The sequence below is a fragment of the Calidris pugnax genome, unplaced genomic scaffold (assembly GCF_001431845.1).
Source record: "Calidris pugnax isolate Ruff unplaced genomic scaffold, ASM143184v1 scaffold269, whole genome shotgun sequence".
NCBI classification, from domain to species: Eukaryota; Metazoa; Chordata; class Aves; order Charadriiformes; family Scolopacidae; genus Calidris; species Calidris pugnax.
The window spans coordinates 1188326-1210979 of record NW_015091347.1 but is presented as its reverse complement, the minus strand read 5'-3'; the positions used below and the strand labels follow the sequence as shown (position 1 = coordinate 1210979).

The following is a 22654-nucleotide window of genomic DNA, read 5'->3' as shown; positions in this document are numbered from 1 at the left end:
CCTATTTATTAAGGCACAGCCTCCTCCGTCTACGCCTGGAGACGCGGGCTGGGAACTCCCACCGCGTCAAGGAAAGGCGGCAGGAAAAAAAAAAAACCCACATGTAATTAAGTGTCTCAAGTAAAGAGTTGATTTAGATTTAATAAGAATGTTATTCTAAGTCAAACAAATGCCAATTGATTATTAAGAACCTCATTACTGGAGTGTAACACCTGTCACCGCCAGGTTTTTTTTCTTCTTTTTTAGCTGCAGACTTGTTAAATCTCAATAAATACCCTTTTAATAATTAATTAGCATTTAATTAATAGACAATAACAGTTGAGAAAGGTTGGTGTACCCTTCTGTATTGAGCATGAGCTGCTTAGGAGCTGAGACACGAAGCAGAGCGGGACTGGAGGACCTGTTTGTGGCAGAAAGACTTGCTCAACCCGGTGCAGCAGGATGGTTTGAAGAAGCTCTTGGGATCAGAGCCTGGACCTGAGATGCCCGAGTGGATGCAGCTGAAATTCTTGCCCTCAGCAGCACCTCTCCCACGCACAGACAACTCTGGAGATGCTGGGATGCCTCATCGTAGCCTTGCCAAATTTTCCACGGCTTGAGGAGCTAAAACCACAGCAGCCAAAAATAAACAAACCCAAACCCCCAAGGAATTAGAGAAATTTGTTTTGACACTTGAAGAAAAAATAACAGGAGGGCTTTTTCCCCCCTTTAGTTTACTTTTCATTTCAAATTATCCCTCGCTCTTAGCGAAACCTGAACACAAACACTCGTTGCTAAGAGGGAATATTTCATCTGGGAGTTGAGCAAAACGTTGCATTTGATCTCAACCTCTTTCTTTTTTTTTTTTTTTTTTGACTGGTTTGCTGAAAATCACAAAGAGTTTTCCTTAGGCTCAACCCAAGGCAAATTGCTCTCTAACCCCATCCCCAGTTGTTGCCACAACCTCCAGTAACCTGCAAAGCACTTATGTGCACAACTGCTCTGCCCTCTCTCTTCTTAGGTGCCCTTCAACTCCACGCCTCGTTGGGCAGAAGCCAAACTCACCCAGGGTTCAGCACCACTGCCCAAAACGTGGGTTCATCACCTCTGTCCGTCCTCCCTGGCAGGATAACAAGAGGGTGTCTTCATGGATCAAACCATATTTAAAGGGCAGCTCCAGCAAGAGCGTGCCACGCCGCCTGCTGTTGCAGAATTGGATGTTTGATGCCACAGCTACAAGTCACACCCAACCTGGCTCTGTCCCACCACATCCATTGGGCACAGACACCGTATCCTTAAGAAACACAGGGCTGATGGGGGTATCTGTTGCCACCTCATGGGGAAAAAAATCCCTCTCCTTCACTTTCCCAGGAAAAGCCCTCAAGGGTGGTCTACAACAAGTCCTGGGGCTTCACCAGGGTTGTAGCACCTGCAAGCCATGGGAATGCAGTGGTTCTCCAAAACCCCTCAAAACATAAGCAACATTAGGGAGGGCAAAAATGTTGTGCATGCAAAATGTAGCCCCACATGGTGTGACAAGCTCCTGCTGCCCAAGGAAGAGGCCTGCTGAGTCTCTGCAACATCATCCACCAGCCCCGAAACACCTGGGGAGTTCAGCTCCTTTCTTGGGATTGATGGGTCGCTCTATAATTCCTGGAGTGATGGTTCCCTCCACCCAGCCAGGGTCTCACCACCTCCCTGGGCAGATAAAGGACCTTGGTGCTGGGTGGAGATGCCCTCAAAGCCTCAAAGCCCTCAAAGCAGTCCCTATCAGACCCCAACCAACAGGTACCCGCGGGGCTCTGGCCAGCCAAGGGTTACTTCGTTATTTCCTTCCTGATTTATGTAAACTCCTGCACCGCGTCCTAATAAGAAATCAGTTCCTGTCATCATCTTTATTTCTTATTCCAAGCTGCAACACTAAAACACTTCACGGTGATTACAAATAGCAAAGTTATTTTTTGCCAAGCCTTCGCATCAGAACTTAATAGCATGGTGTAATGCCACCCCGTGCTGATGTGTGGCATATTTAATATCCATCTTTCTTAGAAATAACAGTGTTCTGAAATTAGAAGGGACTTTAGCAGTGAAATAATTAATGTGGATAGCCATCATAAATGCCACAAATGGAACAAATACAGATGGCAGTGAACCGTGATTGCTAATACTCTAACCTGTTGTGACAGAACGTAAAACAAATGAAACCCTTTTTCCCAAAGCCTGGTGGGGAAAAAAAAAAAAATAAAGAAAAGAAGGGGGTTTCTCTAATTACATCGTCCTTTCTCGTTAGCAGCCACCCAGCCTGCGAGGCACACGTGTTGCCTGTGCTCCCAAGCCTGCTGGACCCCATTAGCATCACGCTCTCATTAGAGGTAGGTTTAGCAGCACAAGGGTGTTTGTGGGTTAGTAGGAGCCTGAGCAGCTGAGATTCAGCCCAGTCTGTTTTGCACCTGGATTTCCACACCGGAATGGCTGATCCAGCCAGTAATAAACTCAACCCAAGCCATTCAGCTCCTTTTTTTTTGGAGATAAAGCCTTGCAGCATGCCCTCATCACCTCTTCTTTGGGGAAAGCATCCCTCCTTCCATCAATTTATTGGTGCTCTTTGGGCCAGGTACCTTCTGGCTCTGAGCAGGGGGTGCTCTGAGCCTTTAACGTGCTTTAAAAGACAAGATTATAGAAGAAATGAGAGGAAACAGCCCCTTTGTCAATAGTGGAGCTGGGACTGACACCTTGGAGGGTCCCTGCACAGCAGGAGGGGATGCACAGCCTGTCTGTCTGCAAACAGGAGGGTCACAAACTGCAGGACACCTCATTTTAGCAATATCTACCACCAGGGTTTTCACTCCTTCCCCTGAGACTTCACTTCTTCCTTTCAATTATCTCCAGAAAATCAGTGGTGAGGGAGACGAAGGATTTTTTTTCCCCTCAGTAACGACACCGGCCACTTTCTCGGGCTGGGGACTTGAGGACGGTCGGTGACCGAGTCCTCTCCCCAGCGCATCCCATGGCACAGGGCAGCACGTGAGACGTGGTGAGATGCACCGTCGCGCCCGCAGCACTCCCAGGCGAGAGCATCCATGCAATGCTTGGGTAAGTCACGCAATCACAGAATTGTCAGAGTTGGAAGGGACCCCTAGAGATCATCTGGTCCAACTCCCCTGCTAAAGCAGGAATGCCCAGAGCACATCACTCAGGACGGCATCCAGGCGGGGCTTGAAGATCTCCAGAGAAGGAGACTCCATGACCTGTTCCAGTGCTCCGTCACCCTCACCATAAAGAAGTTTTTTCCTCATATTTGAGTGGAACTTCCCATGTTCTAGCTTGTGTCCGTTGCCCCTTGTCCTATCACTGGAAACCACTGAAAAGAGTCCGGCTCCAACATCCTTCAACTCACCCTTTAGATACTTATAAACATAAATAAGGTCTCCCCTCAGTCTTCGCTTGTCCAGGCTAAAGAGGCCCAGCTCCTTGAGCCTTTCCTCCTAAAGGAGGTGCTCCAATCCCTTAATCATCTTTGTTGCCCTACACTCGACTCTCTCCAGCAGTTCCCTGTCCCTCTTGAACTGGGGAGCCCAGAACTGGACACAGGATTCCAGTTGTGGCCTCCCCAGTGCAGAGCAGAGGGGGAGAATGACCTCCCTCGACCTCCTGGCCACACTCTTCCCTATGCAGCCCAGGATTCCATTGGCCTCTTGGCAACATTGGGCACATGGCTGGCACATGGAAAGTGTGCTATCTACCAGGACTCCCAGACCTTTCTCCTCAGTAGTGTTTCCCAGAAGATCCATCCCTAACCTGTATTGGTGCCTGGGGTTCTTCCTCCCCAGGTGAAGGACCCTACATTTGTCCTTGTTGAACCTCATTAGGTTCTTCTCTGCCCAGCTCTCCAGCCTGTTCAGGTTGTGCTGGATAGTGGCACAGCCCTCTGGGGGCTCTCCTAATTTGGTATCATCAGCAAAATTGCTGAGGATCCACTCTGTTCCCTCGTCCAGGTCATTTATGAATATGTTGAACAGGACTGGGCCAAGTATTGACCCCTGAGGGACACCACTGGTCCCAGGCCTCCAACTTGACCCTGCTCCATTAACTAGAACCCTCTGAGTCCTGTCACACAGCCAGGACTCAATCCACCTCGCTGCCCCCCTGAAGTCCTTCAGGTTCAATTCCTCCTCACCGAATGCAGCAAGGGAGAGGAGGGAGGCTGCGTGGGTGAGAGTTAACGGGGGATCTTGAGTTTGCAGAGTATCTCTGAGATAGAAGGAGCAGAGTCCAAGGTTCTTTTGCAACTCTCCACTCCCTGAAAACACAGTCACTGAACAGTGTGTTATACTCCCGCAGCACCACTAAAGCAATGTAAATGTTGAAGAAATAAATTATAGGCCCCAGGTCAACGGAAAAAATTCTTGCAAAGTCCTCTTTACCCCAAACTGCACATACAACCACAGCTTGCATCCCCTGGGTACCCTTCCCGAAGCTCATATTGAAGCATCTCCACGACTGGGACTTCCATTGCTCTCTGGTTACAGCACGAACATGACCTTGTTTCAATCTCAAGAGCAGCAGGACCATAGCAACCTGGACCCCGCTCTGCATCGCCGGTACCTGCTAACATCAGGCACTTCAACTGATGAGTCTGGATGTTCACCTCTAAAAACCCAACCTCTGATGGACATCATCTTTCAAGTCCTCTTAAAATGCCTTTTTCCCCCCCAGGGCAAGGCTTTGCCCACTGGGTCAGGGTGACGCAGAGGGTTTCAGACAGCTCTGAAAGTCAGCCCCATCTGAGTTTTGTGGTCCTCTTGCAGGGTTGCAGCACCGTGGTTTGACAACCCGCTTCACTCACCTCACAAAACAAGAGGGAAGGTGGTTTTTACACCTTGCCCGTCCTGCAAAAGGAGCCCGATCTACACTCCCAGCCCTTGGAAAGCAAGCAAGCGAGCGAAAAAGCAGGCGCCAAAGTAAAAGCTGAAGGAGAAAGTGATTTTCCCAACTCATTTGCCTAACGGAGAGGATGTGAAACGAGCTAGCCGGCAGATGGGTACCCTAGGGGTACACTGCTTTGTCACTCCCTATAAGGTGTTGCAGAGAAACCACCGCGCATCTTCCCTCCCTCCTCCTGGGAGAGGAAAGACGACTAACCCTTGCAAAATTTTGGCAGCCTCCTCCCTCCCCAGAGGGAAGCAGGTCCTTCCTCACCCCCGCTGTGGCTGCCAGAGCATCCCTTCCCTCCTTGCTTCCAGAGAGTTTCCATGTTCCTTGTTAAACTCTCTGTACACAAGGAACGGGGGAGAGCAGAGCTGGCCAAGGGTTATTTATTGTGCCAGCGTGAAGTCATTGAGGCAGGAGGCGAGTGCGAAGCGTGACATCTTGTGATGTATGGGTTAAGACAGCTTGGTGCTGAGAATGCCATGAAGTATTAATCTCAAGGAGATGCTACTGAACTCAAGAGAGACTTAACATCAGCACTGAGAGATCAAAGATATGATATCTCTGGCAGAGCGCGCTATCAGAAGTGATCATAAGAAAAACAAAGGGGTCATTTTAGTGCCTTCTGCATTAGCAGAGTGACTCGTAGCCTCCGGGCAGAGGCAAACAGCAATTTTTTCCTGAACCAAAGCAATGTGCACATGGGATTTTTTGACATTTCTTTACATCTCATTGTGGGCTGCCAATAAACGGAGGCATAATAACGTCAAATCGGTTTTCCTCCGTCACTCGTGAGCTGCCCTCGGTATTTTTTTTTCCCTTTCAGAGCTTTCCAGACAGCCCACGATACAAACTCTTAAGACCTCTAAACGCAAAACTTCAGCAGTAAACGAATGCTTAAGCATCTAGGTCAAAACAACATCTGCATGCCGGGAAAATCCTGACAGGAGGCTTTCAGCCACTCGATGTGCAAGGGGGGGAAAAAGGGAAATCCTGCCCTCACTAAACCTACGATCGCTTTGAGAAAGGGCTTCATGTGGTATTGAATTTTCACCTAGGCACCAGAGAAAATTGATTATGTTTAGAGCTAGCTATTTCCAAAATAAAATTGTGCTTTTCTCTATTGAGGGGCAAGAAGTTTGGCTAAGGTAGTAAAAAAAATCGCTTTCTTGTTTTCCTGACCCCACAAAGCCTGGTCACCCCAAAAAGCCCTGAGGTCTCACTTCAGTCCCCTGCCCCTCCAGCTGAAGTGGGGGAGGGAGGAGGTTTGCAGCCCCCTCCCAATGTTTGCCCCAGTGATATTTTGGGGTAGCTTGTGAGTGGGTCCAACCCATTGCTGGGGATCCCACTTGCATTTGAGATGGTCTTGCTGGAGCGGTAAACATCTTTGGTCCAGGTAATACTGGTTCTTAGGAGATGGGACCAACAACCCTTCAATGTGGGTTGCTCTACATGGTTGCTGATGGACGGTGTCCCCAGACCCTCCTGAAAGGAAGGTCAGGCCCTGCCTTGATGACCCTTGGCTCCAGTGCAGCCGTCATCACTTTGACAGGGACAAAATGCCACAGGGCTGCCAAGGCTGAGAATTGCCCAGGAGTGAGTGGGAATATTTTGAAGGCAATCGCACTTGGAAGTTGTTAGGTCCATCTGGCTCTGGAGATGGAGGTCTCTGCCAGCAGTAGGGCTATTTCAAGGGTAAGGCCATGGTGAGGCTCATCCCAGCTGTCAGTGCTGCTGCTGACTGTGTTTCTTGCTGAGAAAGCAGCAGGACTCCCTGCCCAGCCTGGGAGACCCTGGGCTTGGGCACCGTCCCCTTTAGACTTGTTCCCCCCATGGCATGCCTCAGTTTCCCCATAAAGAAAGCAGGGGTTTATGCTTTCCTTTACACAGCGGCTTAGGAGCTGCAGCACAGAAGGATGCAAAAGGGCTTGCTACTGCTATGAGAAAACCAGAAAGTCTGGAAACCTAAACTGGAAAATTAAACTTTGTGGGAAGTTAAACCTTCATGCGGTCTCCCAGGAAGGACCTGCCAAGCTTGAAATATCCAAAAAGCCTCTTAGGAAAATACACAGTCAAGTGGAAAAAAAAATAATCCACCTGTAATTTTCCTCTTCAGCCTCTCACGCTCCATCCCCTTCCCGGGACACCCCCTTCCAACCACCCGTACCCACTGCGGCGCGGGGGGAAGGCAATCGCAGGAACCGGTGTCTTTCCGCATCTGCCTTTTAATTCCCCTATTTCATCTGAAGCTGCCTGAACTTTCAGGGGGTCACTTCCCAACGCTTTTTAATTGCTTCCATTAGGTAACACCATGCCCCGAAGGCCAGGGGAGGAAATCCTCTGTAAATCACAGTATTATCAGGACTAAGGAGAATTCGTCCTCCCCAAGGACAGAGCTATTGTACAGGCGAGGGCAAATGGCACGGGGAATAATTAAGAGATTTGCTCTATAGCCCAAAGGTGTTCAACGCGGGAGTCAGGACAAATCTGACACTGATTTCTGGCCCTTAATTCAAACGGTGCTGTTCTGCTGACGGCGAGCAGAGCCGGGGAGGAAGGTGCTGTGTCATCTCCCGTGGCAGGGAAGGAGCGATGAAGCTGCTCAGCTTGTTTTGCACGGCCTCAGTCCTGACCCGAGTTTTCTAATTACGCTCCGGGTCTTCTGCTCTATCTAGGAGTGGGGATGATAGATGGGAGGCCTAACAGTGGCCTTCCAGTACCTGAAGGGGGCCTACAGGAAGGCTGGGGAGAGCCTGTTTACAAAGACCTGTAGTGACAGGACGAGGGGCAATGGCTTTAAGCTGGAGGGGAACAGATTTAGATTGGAGATGAGGAGAAAGTTCTTTACTGTGAGGGTGGTGGAGCACTGGAACAGGTTGCCCAGGGAGGGGGTTGAGGCCCCATCCCTGGAGATATTCAAGGAGAGCGAAAACAAGGCCCTGGGCAACCTGGTCTAGTTGGGGGTGTCCCTGCTGACTGTGGGGGGGTCGGACTAGATGCCCTTTGGAGATCCCTTCCGGCCTGGACAATTCTATTATTCTATGATTCTATGGGGAGGAAACGCAATTCTATGATTCTATGATTCTATGGGGAGGAAGCCTGCACCGGACTAGAAACAGAGCAGGAATCCTCACCAGGAGCAAGTAAAGGGGTGCTGATGGTGACATGCTGGAAGATCCCAAGCAAGAACTCACGAGGACCTGACCTGGTCACTTAAAACTAATTTTCATTTTTTTAATTTTAAATCTAATTAGGGTAAGGCCTGGGGAAGCAGACAGCAAGGTAAAACCAGGGACTTGGCTGTGGGCAACAAAATCATGGAAGTCCCTGCCACCTGATTCACAGGGGTGTGGGCCCACTGTGGAGCCCTGGGACTGAAGGAAAACTGTGCACATCCCTGGCAAGAGAAGAGGCTCCATCCTTGCTCACTTCAGGATCTCTCTCTCCTGAAGTCTCCCTGGAAAGAAACCTGCTCTTCTGGCAAGATGCAAGCTCTCATCAGCTTCCTTATGCCAACAGCCAAGCACGAGTCTGGTGGCCTCCTGGATTGTCACATACCATAAAGTCTGAATCACTGCTGTTCTCCTTCCATCATCGTTAATATTCTTAAAAGGTTCCTGGAAACACATTTATACATGGCTACATGAGCTGTTTCTGCATTGACTTGCAATTTAAATGGGAGTTTTAGCCAGGCTTTTGATGTGCTGTTTACTTTAATTATTGTTCTACCCCTGTCTGTGTCTTGCCACGATGTCGTTTAATATTTTACACATTTCCCCAACTCCCCTTTCTGTCCCCAGCGTGTGTGACTCCACGTCTCCCCCCGCCTCCTCCCCAGCCCACAACTTGCACTTCTAACTTTTCAGGGGCTGGCTGTAAACGAGATGTGGCATGTCGCTGAGATTATCCTCCCGTGGTGATTGCAGAGGGGATAAATAAACCAGTAAACAGATGCTTCCCAAGCTGGCACGGGGAGCCCACACCAACTACACACAGCGGCCGACTGGCAGATGTGTGGCTCCTCATGCTGGCAAAGGTTCTCCACAGTCAAAGGGATGGCAGGATGCAAAAAGAAGTGGCTGTTTCCTGTGTATCTTTCAAGGATGCACTGGAAAAAGCACAAAATCTGCTTTGCTCCTTGTGCCTGGCAGTGGCTCTGCGTTTCCAGAGTGCTCCAGACACACACACGTGCAACTGGTTCACATACAAGGTGCCAGAAGATGGCACTCAAGAATGCACAGCTCTATTGCCTGGGTTTGCCAGCCCAATAAAGCTGACGATGTCTCCCTCTGGCTGCTTTTATATCAGCTCATTACACTAGGAAAACTTTGGTCTGGGTTCTGCACGTTGCTAGCATTAGGGTTGTTAATTAGATATTCTTCCTCGGTTCTTTAATGGCCAATCTGGAACACGTCTTCGTGGGCAAGTAGTTCTGCCCCTCTCGTTTCTGAGCTGCCCAGATGTGAGCCAGGGCTGGACCAGGAGCCATGTAGGACTATGAAGTGTGCTCAGGAAGAGCATCACACTACCATGACAGAGAAGACCTGCCTAGCTTGAAGAGTGGAGAGAAGATGCCACATCACCTGCATCCTTCTACTCAGGCGTCCTGGACACCCATCACTCTTGACCAAATCAGATCTGGCACATGTGGATTATATCTTGAAGGCTATGCCAAGAAAAGGGTCGGAATGTCTCATGACAACAAGAGACAAACCCTGGTCCCCTCAAGATGGGCTATCTTGGAGGGGCTGGGGAAAAAAAGAGGCAGAGGGAGGTGGAGAGCTACAGTGCCACATGTGGGGCAGAAACAGACCTCTGCATGTGTCCTCATTATTACATCTCCCTTTGGCAGGGGGGGACAAAGTCTCTCTGCCATTTCCCACTCATTGCCTTGAAGCAGTGAGACCACAAACCAAATGAGCTGAGGGACCCTAAACCGTGGGGGTAAAAAAGGACCCACGCTGAGCCACAAAACCACCCAACCTCTCCAGCCACTGCAAATTTGCTGGGGAAGAGCGAGGCACAGGGCAAGGTACAGAAGGCAACACAGAAAAGAGCTAAAACCAGACTGGAGGTGAAACAAATCTCAGAGCATCCTGCCCTGTATCGTGGGCCTGTTGGGGCCAGCGCTTTGTTCGCACCTAATACCAGCTCCAGGCCACGGCCGGGTGAGCAATCAATAAGGCTGCAACACAACGGAAGGCTAAAAAGTCTTGAGGGACAGAAAACCAATGCTGAACTCCAGGTAACACGTACTAAAGGGAGGCAGCGAGGCTCTGCCCGGGCGGCTGTCATGCCATGACAGCCAGAGGAGAAACTGAAATTACTCACTGCAAACCATCCTGGCTGCATGCTGCTCCCTCCCCTCCTTCTCCGCTTCTTCGGGGGGAAATTGCTGCTGGGGAAGCAGAGTCCAGTTTCGAGCTGTCACTGCTTTGCTGGGTTGGAAACCAGACCTGGCTCCCCCAGATTTTGGAAGCACAAAGTCTTCTCCAGGCCCCAGGATGCTCCAAGCTTTGCAAGAGCTCACCATAAACTCACCATAAGCTGAGCTCACCATTAGATAAAGAGGATACAAAGTCCAAGCTCCGCTCATCCTGGTACCTGACGGGAAGACCATCCAGCATGAGCCATGGAGCCAGAGGCCAAAGGAAATCAATGGGCTGGAAAGGTCTATTCAGCCTCATGGTTACGGCTGTGGTGGAAAGGAAAGAGGGAACAGAAAGACAAGGAACATCCCAGCACGTCAGGGCTGATGTTCAGCTGGCCCACCATCAGCAGGAGGGTGCAGCAGCATCTCCTGCATCTCCAGATGCAGGAGAAAGACAACAACCTTGATCCCCCCTGCTCTCATCCTGACCTCCAAAACCACTACTGTTTTTTAGATCAGGTGGAGCTGCATTTTTGGTTTTTCCTCACCCAGTAAACCAATTTCCTCACCCAGTAAACCAATTTCCTCACTTTTCCTTTAGTCCTTGCCTTGCTCTGGGTTGTCCCACTCCTGCATGACTTGTTCAGCACAGGCAAGGGGAATCTGAGCTCCTGCTCTGCCTTCATCACGTGTGCCCACGGTCCTGCTCAGTGATTCCTGGAGCAGCAAGTGAATTAATTTATCACTCAATGAAATTGCACCGAGCATTAATGAAGCCATTTAGTATTCACGCAGAACTTCTCTCTCCATTTTCACAAGTGCTCCATTGTAGTTCAGCATTTGTTGGGCAGTAATTAATGGTACTTAATCCTTAAATCCTTAAATTGTTTCTAATTTGGTAAGCGGCAGAGTTGCAGCAATCCATCTCTTTGCTGCAGTTCTGTAGGGTTGTTTGAGACCCTCCTCTGGGTCAACCAGAACATAGAGACATTCACGGGGAAGGCTCCAACTTTCTCTCATTTCTGGCAGTGACTTTCTGAAAAATGACTTCATCTCTCTTACACCTGTTTCCCCATTTGTGTAACTAAGGAAAAAATGCTCATTTTTGCCTTGCGAGGGTTAGTCGATAGCACAAAGAGCTCCTAAAGCAAAGTAATCAATGTCTGGGAGAGCGGAGATTTTCCTCTTTTGATCTCAAACACGCACACAGAGGAAGCTGAGGGACACTGAGGCACAAAGCAGTAAAACAGCTCGGTAAGAGAATAGCAACTTTTCACTCCTTACTTGGCATGCAGAAAGCACTGGCTGTTCATCACAAGACAAAGGAAAACTTGATGCCCTTTGCACATTTTCGGGAAGTTCTGAGCCCATCTCTATCCAGCCACAAGAATGTGTTTAAGCAAACACACTCCCCCGATATGCAAACATATGAAAAAGCCCCTCTTTTTATTTCCTGGTGTTTTTCTTTGGAGACAACCAAAGTTTCCTGTCGAAGGGTGCAGAACTTATAGTCATAGAAGTAGCTGGCGCAAGCTTGTGAACGTGGCTTTATAGAAATAAAAGGGATGTGGGGTCCATAACACCCCAAATAACCCATCCTCATGCTCCACCACCCCAGCAGAAGGTTTTTTTTTCTCCCATCTGTAGCCAACATCAATCTTTCTTGACAAAATCAAGCTGATTTCTTCTCATCTAATTGCTCTGAATAGAAGACAACTGTTTGGCATCTCCCCTACAACAACCTCTTTCCTTGATGGAGACCATCCCTTATTTTCTAGATTAGCAACCCCCAACCTTCTCAGTTTTTCCTCATTGACAGCTTTCAAAAAAAACCAACCCTTATATCTTTTCAAAAAAAGACCTTTCTTTTCTGGACGCGCTTTGCATTTATCCCACCGAGTAACACCCCAAGATTACCACCTCTCCAAATGTTTGAGTACGCTCTCTCTCAGCTTCCTGAAAAAATTACCAAATATGTGGGGGGTTTTGGTTTATTTGGGTTTTTTGTTCTCAGGAGAGAGCAAGCAGAGGGCCCCTCACTACAGGAAGGACATTGAGGTGCTGGAGCGTGTCCAGAGGAGAGCCACCAAGCTGGTGAGGGGTCTGGAGAACAAGTCCTATGAGAAGAGGCTGAGGGAACTGGGCGTGTTTAGTTTGGAGAAGAGGAGGCTGAGGGGAGACCTCCTTGCCCTCTCCAACTCCCTGAAAGGAGGGTGTAGAAAGGTGGGGGTTGGCCACTTCTCCCAAGGGAATCATGACAGGAGCAGAGGAAATGGTCTGAAGTTGGGGCAGGGGAGGTTTAGATTAGATATTGGGAAGAATGACTCTACTGAGAGGGTGGTCACGCACTGGAACAGCCTGCCCAGGGAGGTGGTGGAGTCACCATCCCTGGACAGATTTAAGAAACGTGTAGATGTGGCACTTCAGGGCATGCTCCAGTGCCTGATATTGTTGAGTTGTGTCTGTGGGTTTTTTGTTTGTTTGTTGCTTTTTCTTTTTTGTGTGTGTGATTGGACTCGATGAACTCAAAGGTCCCTTCCAACCATGAAGATTCTGTGTGATTCCGCGAGAAAAGAAAAACAAAAGAGGATGAGAAATACCAATAAATCTCCCCATATTTACTAATAAAGCTGAACCAGAGATGTAGAAACTTCCTTTTATCACCCCGTTTTCTGGCTATACCCACCCTAATCCTGACCCCACCATTAGGCTGAAGGGAAAGGATGGTATTAGGGCAGATTATGGACACATGTAGATACAAAACCACAAAGCTGAGCACCACATCTTTTAGTTTCATGTGCCAAATCCGCAGCCCTTTGTGAGTCCCTACGATGGGAATTAGATGGAGAAATGCAGACTCATTTCTTGCACAGGCTCTTTCAGCAGAGGTAACCTCCAGAAAGGGATATGAAAAGGTCTCTGGTTTGCAGCCGCTGAGGGGATTGGATGAGAAGAAGCGCTTACAACATTTTTTGACACTGCACTTTGATCAATTTGACGGATTTAATATTACAGAAATATTTCATTTTTCAATGCGGATGGGAGAGAAAAAAAAAAATCTAATCATCCATCCAGCAGGCCTCTGTATTTGTCATAATTCACTGGAAAGAAAAGAAAAAATAAAATCCCCCCCAAACCTCTGATTTAAAATCCAACTTAACCCGAGGTAATTTCCATCATTAGTTCAAACTGTGCGATCTTCACTCTCTCCTTATTTTTAAAGCCATTGTTCTGGTTTTTTCAAGGTATTATTTAACCAAAGCAGCATCTAATTGTGTTTTCTCTCCGCATTCATTTTTAAGGAGGTAATGAACGCTACGGGGGAAACAGCACAATTGATTAATGCAGGGGAAGGCAGATGGGGCAGAATCCAAGGCACAGAATAAAATATGTTTTCATAAATACGATCACAAAGGAAGAAAAGGAGCCACCTCGAGAACATCAGGGAGAAGTTTCCACCTGCCACCTCCGCAAGGTGACACCGAGCCATTGCTGGAGGAGGCACCTTCCCAATAATGCCAGTCAATTAAGCAATTAATGGGATGCTACTCGATTCTCTGGGAGGTGAACCAGTTCGGGGAGACTTGAACAAAACTGGCTCTAATGAACTCAGTGCGTTCGTCAGGCGGCAGGAGTTGTACCTGGAGAGACTGGCTGAGCTTTACATCATTAATAGCATAAGTCACCTTATCTTTTGAAGGGGAATTGGCAACAAAAGATGCCTAAATCTTGTGGCAGTAAAACATCTTCGGGATAGTAGACCCAATGACACCTTTCTGACGGGAAGGAGCAACAGTCTCAATCTGAGGCGTCTTCCAAATGAAAACTCTTCCAAAAACATCACTCCACCCTTGATCCCTTCCTTCCCACCTCCCTCTACCCCTTATCTCCTTGCACGTTTCAAAAGGATGATGGTGGGGGAAGAGCAGCATTTTCATACCCTCAAACAGGGCAGACGTAACCAAGGGTTGGCCATGACACTCATCAAGTGGCTGGTTTCTGTTTATCTAGTTTCTGAGCCCTCTTGGCAAAAAAAAAAACAACAACAAACCTCCTAAAAAACCACGGAAATAAACCCAGCCAAAGTCTGCTTGAGAAATGAGGTCAACAGGAGAAACACCCAATTAGCGGTGTTTTGTGGCTGGATGTGGTGTGCCAGCTGGGATTCAGGGAGTTGCTGCGCCTCAGGAAAAAGAAGGGAAGCTTAAAATAATAACATCTAGCACTCAGAGAACATTTTGCATCTTCCTGGTGTGACGTGAACTTTAATTAGTTTGTGAGTCGAGACACCGCTGGGCGAGCAATAGATCTCCGGGCAACACCACCGGTGCCAGGAGCACAAGCAAAGCTTGGGGGCTGTGGCTGGTTTGCAGAATGGGACATCTTTGATTCTACAATGTGACAGAGCAAGGAGGACAACCTTCCAGGTGGCCAGAGCTGTTGTTCAAGTTTTGGAAGGGCCAGCAGTGAATTCAGCTCCGTGGCACGACAACTCTGGTTAAACTGAGGAGAGGTCACTCTAAAAAATACCCCAAATTGCCCGGGCTTGATCGTGAAGTGCCTGATTTGGGGACTGCAGGGTAGGGATCGAATCTCTCCTGCTTCCCATTCCACAGAGGTTTGGCACACTGCTGGAGACAATGCCGCAGTCACAGGACGTGCTGAGAAATTTGGGAGCTCCATCCAGTCAAGCAGATGGGATTGTCCTTTTGTCTTTCACCAGAAAATGTGTGGTCCGAAGGAGATTTCCAATATTAAAAAGGGGGGGGGAAAGGGAGAATTGGCCATTTTCCCATTGGAAGCATCTCTCTCCCTGAACTGTTTTGTGCCAGAAAATATCGTGCCTCGTGCAATTCCTGACCGGCTGTAATAGTAGCCAAGAGAAATTAGATGGCTGGGCGGTTGCTGGGTCTCTCCTCATTAGCAGTCCAATAATGTGGGCAAAGGCTTGTTTATTCCCTACATCTGTGCTACGACTGCATTTGTCACGTTTTCTGCTCGTGGCTGGTGCTCAGGAGAGTGTGAGGGCTCATACTGATAGGATATGACAAGGTTTCTCCTGGAGCCCGCCAAGCTACGGCTTGTGCTTTTAGTACTGATGGCCTGGGGTGGACTCCACGCTGATGATTTCAGCTGGAGGAGGTTGTTACGTGGAGCCGAATCAGCGCCCTTCAGTGCAGAATCCAATTAACAAACCAAGTGAACAAACCCCTTTATGATGGCCAAGCTACCGGCGGGGTCGGTACATCCCAGGGGTGATGAGTAGCACCCACAAACCAACAATGAATGTCTTGGCATGGAGGCTAAGGGACAATATTGGTGTCCCCAAATTCAATGCAACCCCAAGTTCAACCCCGCAATAATTAGAGATGGTGACAACCTCTACTTAGGTCAAGGGATGGGTAAATGAGAGTTTGGGACTGTTTAGTATGAGGAAGAGGAGGCTGAGGGGAGATCTCATCACTCTCTATAACTACTTGAAAGGACTTTGTAGAGAGATTGGTGCTAGTCTCTTCTCACAGGTAATTAATGACAGAACGAGAGGGAACGGCTTCAAGCTCCAACAGGGTAGGGTTAGACTGAACATTAGGAAGGAATTTTTCACAGTGAGAGTGGTCGGGCATTGGAATAGGCTGCCCAGGGAGGGGGCTGAGTCACGATCCCTGGCTGTGTTTAAGGGACGTTTAGATGGGGTACTGAGGGACATGGTGTAGGGGAGGACTTCGTAGAGTAGGGTGGATGGTTGGACTCGATGATCCCAAGGGTGTCTTCCAACCTGAATAATTCTATGATTCTATGATTCTATATTTTTCCCCTCTCACTCACATCTCCACCACTTGGGGCTTTTAGCAGGTACCTGGCTGGGAGACACCTGCCTGGCCAGTCAGCAACCACACGGTGGCTAACGTGATAAAGAAGAATAAAGCTCTTGAGAACATCTTTCAGTGGATGAGGAAATTCGTTTGGCTTCAACCAAACATCTCATCAGCCGAAACTAGAATTACCATCTGGCTAAGAGTCTACATCCCCTTTGACCCCGAGTTACTGAAACAATGGTACGAAAAATTCAACGATCAAGACATTATTTGGGGAAAGGGCTTCGGATCGGTGGGACGTTAAAAGCAAAAGAAAGGAGATGGGGCGCAAGTGGTGTTCAGCTGCTGCAGCTCCTGCCTCCTGGATGCTTGCCTCTGTTAAGCTTTTGCCCTCGTCTGCTAATTTGCTTATTCCCCAGTAACAACCTGGTTTTCCTTCACCAGAGACAGCTTTACCCTGCGGAAGATATGGAAAGCAATAAAAAAAATAAACTGTTTCTGGGTCACCACCAGTTCCAGTCCCCGGGGGGTTATTTAAACAACAATTTCTCCCTCGCCTCTGTGAAAGGCAAGACTTGGTCCCCAAAGGTTATTCCATCAATAACTCCTAAACTATCTTAAGGGCAGCAGCCTCAGCCCCAAAGGACTTTTGAAGCCGCATTGAAACGGAGTCCTAAATCACAGGTTTTAGCTGATGTACTTAAGCAAGAAGAGTGGCTGCTGCTGAGGTCAGGGTGATGGGACCCCAACTCAGGGCAGGGTTTGATGCAGCACGAGAGACACCAGTCCCCACAGCCACCCACGCAGCATCTCAACCTCCTCCAAGGACCTGAGCACACACACGTGCCTTTCCTATTGGCTTCGCCTCACTCAAAGGTGCTCAGGACAAATCCTTTTTATCACCCTGGGCTGAAGGCTTTTCCTTCAGTGGTCATTAACCTCAGTAGCAAAGAGCTCGTTCAGGAGCAGAGCAGGCACCCCCAGCAACACATGATTCAATTCAACTCAAGAGCAAGGAGGGAAAGTCTGTATCACAACCAAGATGGGAAAGAAGGCGCCATGGGCTGTTGGACCACGAGGTCAGGCAGCAATATCCTTACCCGAATGGCTCTTCCCAGGGACACCTACTCCAGTCCATCCTCTGGAGCAGAGATGCTCACCCCTGGGATACCCATAGCCCATAAATACCAGTTTTTCTGCTATTTCCAGATAACGGCTACCTCCCCTCACCTTGAGTTTGGCTTGTATAACCTTGAGCAAACCCTCCAGCAGCCCGTGACTCAATTTCCCATCTACAAACCCCCAAACACAGCCCTCTCATCTGTTCCTCCTTGCTGATGAGCATCAGCTCTGCCGAGCTGCCCGGCACGGTGACCCGGGGAGGGCTCCAGCCCCTCGCCGCCGCCTGCTCACGGATGCTGCTCAGGCACACAGGGAAAATGAACCAGCCAAAAGCAGACTCAGGCTCAAGCAATCTCTTTTCTGACACGATGACTTTGCTGAGAGACAAAACACTGCTGCAGAAAAAAAAATATTAAAAAAAATATATATACAAAAGTAAAGGGTATTATGTCTTGAGAAACTTTCTAAAGGGGTAAAAGGAAAGGAATGGGGTGGAGGATCAGGGTTGACTGAAGAAGGGCATCTTCCTGCAGTCGTTTGCACTTTTTAATTTCCAGCACCTGTTTTTTCCCTCACACGGCAGCAGAACAGATGATGGGCACATCTGCTCGCAGCAGGAGTGCTGGGTAACAGGGACCTCTGACAGCAATTCCTTTCCTAAGGCTTGACCCTGCAAACGTGGCCCCTGAGACCACAGGCCTGCGCAAGACCTCACTGTTGGAGAAAGGCTTTGCAAGGAGGAGAAACCAAGACAAAAGGAGAAGAAACCAAGACAAAAGGAGAAGAAACCAAGCTCCACGCCCATCAGAGAGGCTTTCCACACCTGCCTGGTCCTCTCCTCCTGCACACACTCAGGCAAGGATGGGCTCAGCCTCCCGGGTGCAGAACAGGGCAGAGAGAGTTTTGGAGGGAGGGAAGATGGATTACAATATAAACCACCCAGAGGAGAAGAGCAAAATCTGTGCTGGGAGGTCTCCACATGAGGAACAGCAGCGGTGAGACGCAACGGAGCAGCAGATGCTGTGGCGTGCTCTGCACCCCATTAAACTTGAGCTAATTCAGATGGGGTTTGCTTCCCTGATTACCCTAATTACGTCCAAAGAGCCACTTTAGCTCTAGCAGGGTTTCTGCACCAAAACCACTGGCAGCACACGATCGGACCAAAGCACTGAAGCTTCAAGGTTAAGAATTCCTGGCTGCCTTCCTTGCTGCGGTGGAAGCGCCGAGGAGAAAATAGCTTTCAAATAATAACAACAAAAAAACCGAAAAGAGTTAAAAACTGAAAAAAGAATGAAAATCCCAACACTTAAAACCTTCAAAGTGCAGTCAGACGTGCCAACGCTTCCAGCGATAGGGATGAGCCTGTAAAATGGATGGGAGAGGTTCAACTCTTACTCCAAGCCCCACAACTGCCTGGTGCATCCCCATCACACATCGAGTTGGTCCATCCCTGAGCTCTCCAGGGCAAAAACTCGTCTCCCATCACACCTAAAACTGCCTGGGGAACAGGCCTGGCTCAAAAAGCAGAAGTTTGCAGCATCAGTCTGGCTGCCAGGCTGTGAATAAGACTATAAGGGCATCTCCTGCTCCCTGAAGTGCTTTAGGGATACACATTATGCTGGAACAAATCCTTTCCAGACTTGAAAAAGGGGGAAAAAGTAGGATATGTTTTGACCAATGTTCCTTTGCTGCTGACAGACTGCTTCAATGAAATGGGTTCAGACTGGCCCAAAACACATCCCTGAGAAGAAATACTGTGCTGGGACCCTTGTCCCAGGACAGGCAAAGCAAATAAATCCCCAGAAGTTGGGTGACAGCAAGGGTCTCATCAGGAGGGATGCTACATTTCTTTTTCTTCCTGTGCATTCAGTAGTAGAAGCAGCTCCATTCTCTTTAGATAATATTTATATTTCTCTAAATCTACTGGCTGCAACGGATGAGAAAGCGATTTCTCCCTGCAAAACCATTTACAATGGAAAAGAGCCACAAGCACAATATAGAACTTTTGTGTTTGTGTCGCTTTAGACAAATAAACATTGCTCCTTTTTCTAAAACATCTAAACATCTTGTATAGGAAATATTAGATCTCAGTTGACTGGAAAATGAAACTAGTTTTATGTTCTCTTCCAAAGCCTCTTGTGATATTACCAATATTTTTTTTCCCCTGTCGAGAATAATGGCTTTTCTACAGGCCAGCAGATAGGAAAGTGCTTACATACATTTCTAGATGCAAATACTTCCCTGAATTACCTTGTCTTAATGTACTTCAGAGTTTGGTGCAAGTTCCTTGATGACTCTGGATAATAAGAGCCAGTGGAGAAAAGCCACGTTAAATAAATCAGTCACTTTAAAAGCGGTAGAAGATGATGAGTAAGAAATCCCACGGGAGCCCACACAGGTCTTGGGAAGCAGTTGTTTTAGGGTTGTTACAGCATCAGGAATCCCATGTGATGGGGGCACACCAGAAGCAGAACTATTCAGGTTTCGAATTTGGATTATATTTTTTTTAGCAAGTTCCCTTCTGAAGATTAAGGATGAAAAGTAATGGACCCCCCTCCGAATGCAACACAACCACCTGCACTCTCTCTAGGGCCAAAACTGTACCTGGTTGGAAAGTGCAGAAATTTTTCCAATTGTGCCCTTGAAATAAAAGAATATATATAAAAATTACGTCTTGCTGAAAAAACTAAGAATCCCAAACCAAAAGAATAAGCCAGCAAACCAGCTCGGACCGTGCTTATTTCCTGGTGTCTCTCCTCCCTGTGTTATAAAGCCCTGTACAGGAAAATCTCAATCCCACACAAAGAATCACTATTTTTTCATCTGTAAATTGAAAACCAGCAAGAAGTAAGAGTTCTATAAAAACAAAACCTGCTCAAAGCAAGCACATTATTTTTTTTTAAACCGCATTTTGATGAAAATCTAATTTTTAGCCAAACAAAGGTTTCAGTGGAAATGTTGGACAAACCATTCAGAGAAGCCCCTGCACAAGGAAATGTTTCCCTTCCCTTTAGGATAGGAATTGCAAAACAAAGGGCACGAAAAAAACCCCTACATTGTCACTACTTATCATTCCTGGTTAACAATATAAGATATATGATAGGAGCAAAACAATTTGGTGGCAGAACATCATAAATGAAGTCTGTTTTCCCTGGAAACTGCATAACCATTTGAATTAATTTAATTTGAAATATCAAATTAAATTAAACTGTAGAATAATCCCCAAGGGAAAGCATATTTCATTTGCAATGTCTTCTGATAGAGTATTCTCTGCCAAAAGTTTTGCTATGCATCTGGCTTTGGATCTAAATTTATTACATTAGCTCTGGGAAGACTTTTAATAGAAACTGAGATTAAAGGAGAAGAAAAAAAAAAAATTAAAAAAGGAATTTCTGATGGGGAAAAAAGACCCCAAACTCGATAAAGACCAGAAGTGCTGAACGTGGATGAATCTGGGCTGCTGGGTCTCACCTGGCTCTGTCTGCACCGGTTTCAACCTCCAATCAAACGGGGATGAGATGTGTCATTAAACAACTCGAGTGCCGAAATTGCCCGTATCCATATGCACAGATACTTGTCTTCAAAACTACCTGACAAGCTACGACACCTTCTTAAACTTGCCAGCCAGCCTAATAGCAACCAACAGGGGGGGGGGGAAATAAAATGCGGGTCAGGAGATGATGAATGGAGAAAGATTACGCGCTTTCTAAATCAGCTTTGAAGGACAGAGACATGAAGGAAAGCTCTTTCTTGGTCAGGTGGAGCCAGGCTGGGATTTTCATTTACAAAGGAGAGTAAAGGGGAGGAGGAAAAAAAATATCAAAAAGCACTAGACGAACACTGTCTTATTAGTAATAGCTACCTTGCTTTTTAAATAATCTCAGAGATAAATACGATCTAGGCCAGATCTCAAACACTCTTTGGTTCAACAGGTTGGGAGGAGAGAGGTGGTGACCCCATCAGTTTTCAAAATATAGGTCACACACAAAAGCAGCACTTACAAAATGAACGGTCTTGCTTTTCACGGCAAGAAATTGAAGAAAATTGCAGCCAGCAGCCGCCTGTAGGTTGATGCAGAGGGAATAATCTATTTCTTTCTTTCTTTTTCTTCCTTTTTTTTTCTTTTTCCTTTTTTTTTTTTTCTTTTCCTTTTCTTTTTTTTTTTTTAAAGTTTCTCCTGTAAGCAAATACAGAGCAGCAGATGCTGGCATGGAAGAAGGGATTTGCTCTAAACAAACAGCCCAGTTCCTCCAAGAAAGGCTTTGCACCAAACCCAAATCGAGTACACACACCCCCCTGGTCTACTTCCCTCTCCTGCCCCCCTAAAATAAATACCCACGCTCAGAGGTATCTTAATCAAATCAAAAAGCATTAGGAGTTTAATCTCCAGCACTTTAGTAACCTCCCAGTTTGTTTTAAATCTTGATTGGAAGAATTATCCTGACAAGAAAATTAGCAGTAAGTCAATAAACCTGTAGCCTGGAGACAGAGCTGTGAGTAACCAGCGAGAGAATTCATTTGATCACGCACACAAACGTGCCCGAGACGATGGACTGACTTGGCTGGCAAAGTTCATTACGATTTTAACCATGAAACCATGAAGTGCAGGTAATCATATTTAAGGAGATAAGAAACACTACTAGCGCGGGCCTCAGCCGCGACACAGAAATTCTCATTTATAGCAGTCATGGGTGGAAAATCAATACCCACTTTTGGATGCAAAAGGAATGTCAGACTTGACAAAGCTACTTTGGATTTCCCCCCTACCTCCTCCCCCTTCTCCTGCTCTTCTACTGCTTCAAAACCAAAAAACACAAGGAGATTTGCATGCTCGTTGCGTCCAAGGCTCCCCCCCCAACTTGGCTCGCGATTCCTCGAGATTTTCTCTGGCAACAACCTCATTCCATCTATCCTTGTCAGAGCACATCTTCCTCCCCGGTCCAAGCAAATTGTCTTCATGCCACTTACTCACAATTCTCCTCCACAGAGCTGGATCCTGCGCCATCGCCTGGAGGGGAGTTCATATTTGCAGGGGAATTGAGGAAGTCTGCTCCAAAAATACATTTTGGGAAGAGGACAGATTATTCTCCAGCTTCTTTTAATTCATTTAGAAGGTGGGAGGGAGGGAGGGGAATTCTGCATATTTTTTTTTCCTTTGCCCTCTATAAAACCCCACAATCGTGAATTATTGGCAGGAAATTGTTCAACAGGCTCTGATGTTTATGAACTTTCCGCGCTCAAGCCTAGTTATTTATGAACTGATTCTTTATGTAGCATTCTTTGAGAAATGGTTTATGCAAACATATTTCAGCCTTTGGGTTGCTCGCAAATGATTCACTGTGATATCGCCGAGGGCACGCGCATTCCCTTCACAGAGCGAGCCTGCCTTTGATACATGGGCTCAGAGTGATTAAACACGAGTGCTTCATTAGGAGAA

At 47.4% G+C, this 22654-nt stretch overlaps 1 protein-coding gene across 2 annotated transcripts in view; it reads right to left on the bottom strand.

Moving 5' to 3' along the window:
• The window catches only part of KIRREL3 (kin of IRRE like 3 (Drosophila)), a 266584-nt gene extending 244318 nt beyond the window's left edge, over nucleotides 1-22266 (bottom strand). For both annotated transcript variants that reach the window (XM_014961052.1, XM_014961053.1), the window contains exon 1: nucleotides 22186-22266. In XM_014961052.1, coding sequence (XP_014816538.1) covers nucleotides 22186-22222 — 37 coding nt within the window. In that variant the 5' untranslated portion in view covers nucleotides 22223-22266. The remainder of the gene's footprint in view (nucleotides 1-22185) is intronic.
• Between the last annotated feature and the right edge of the window lie 388 nt (nucleotides 22267-22654).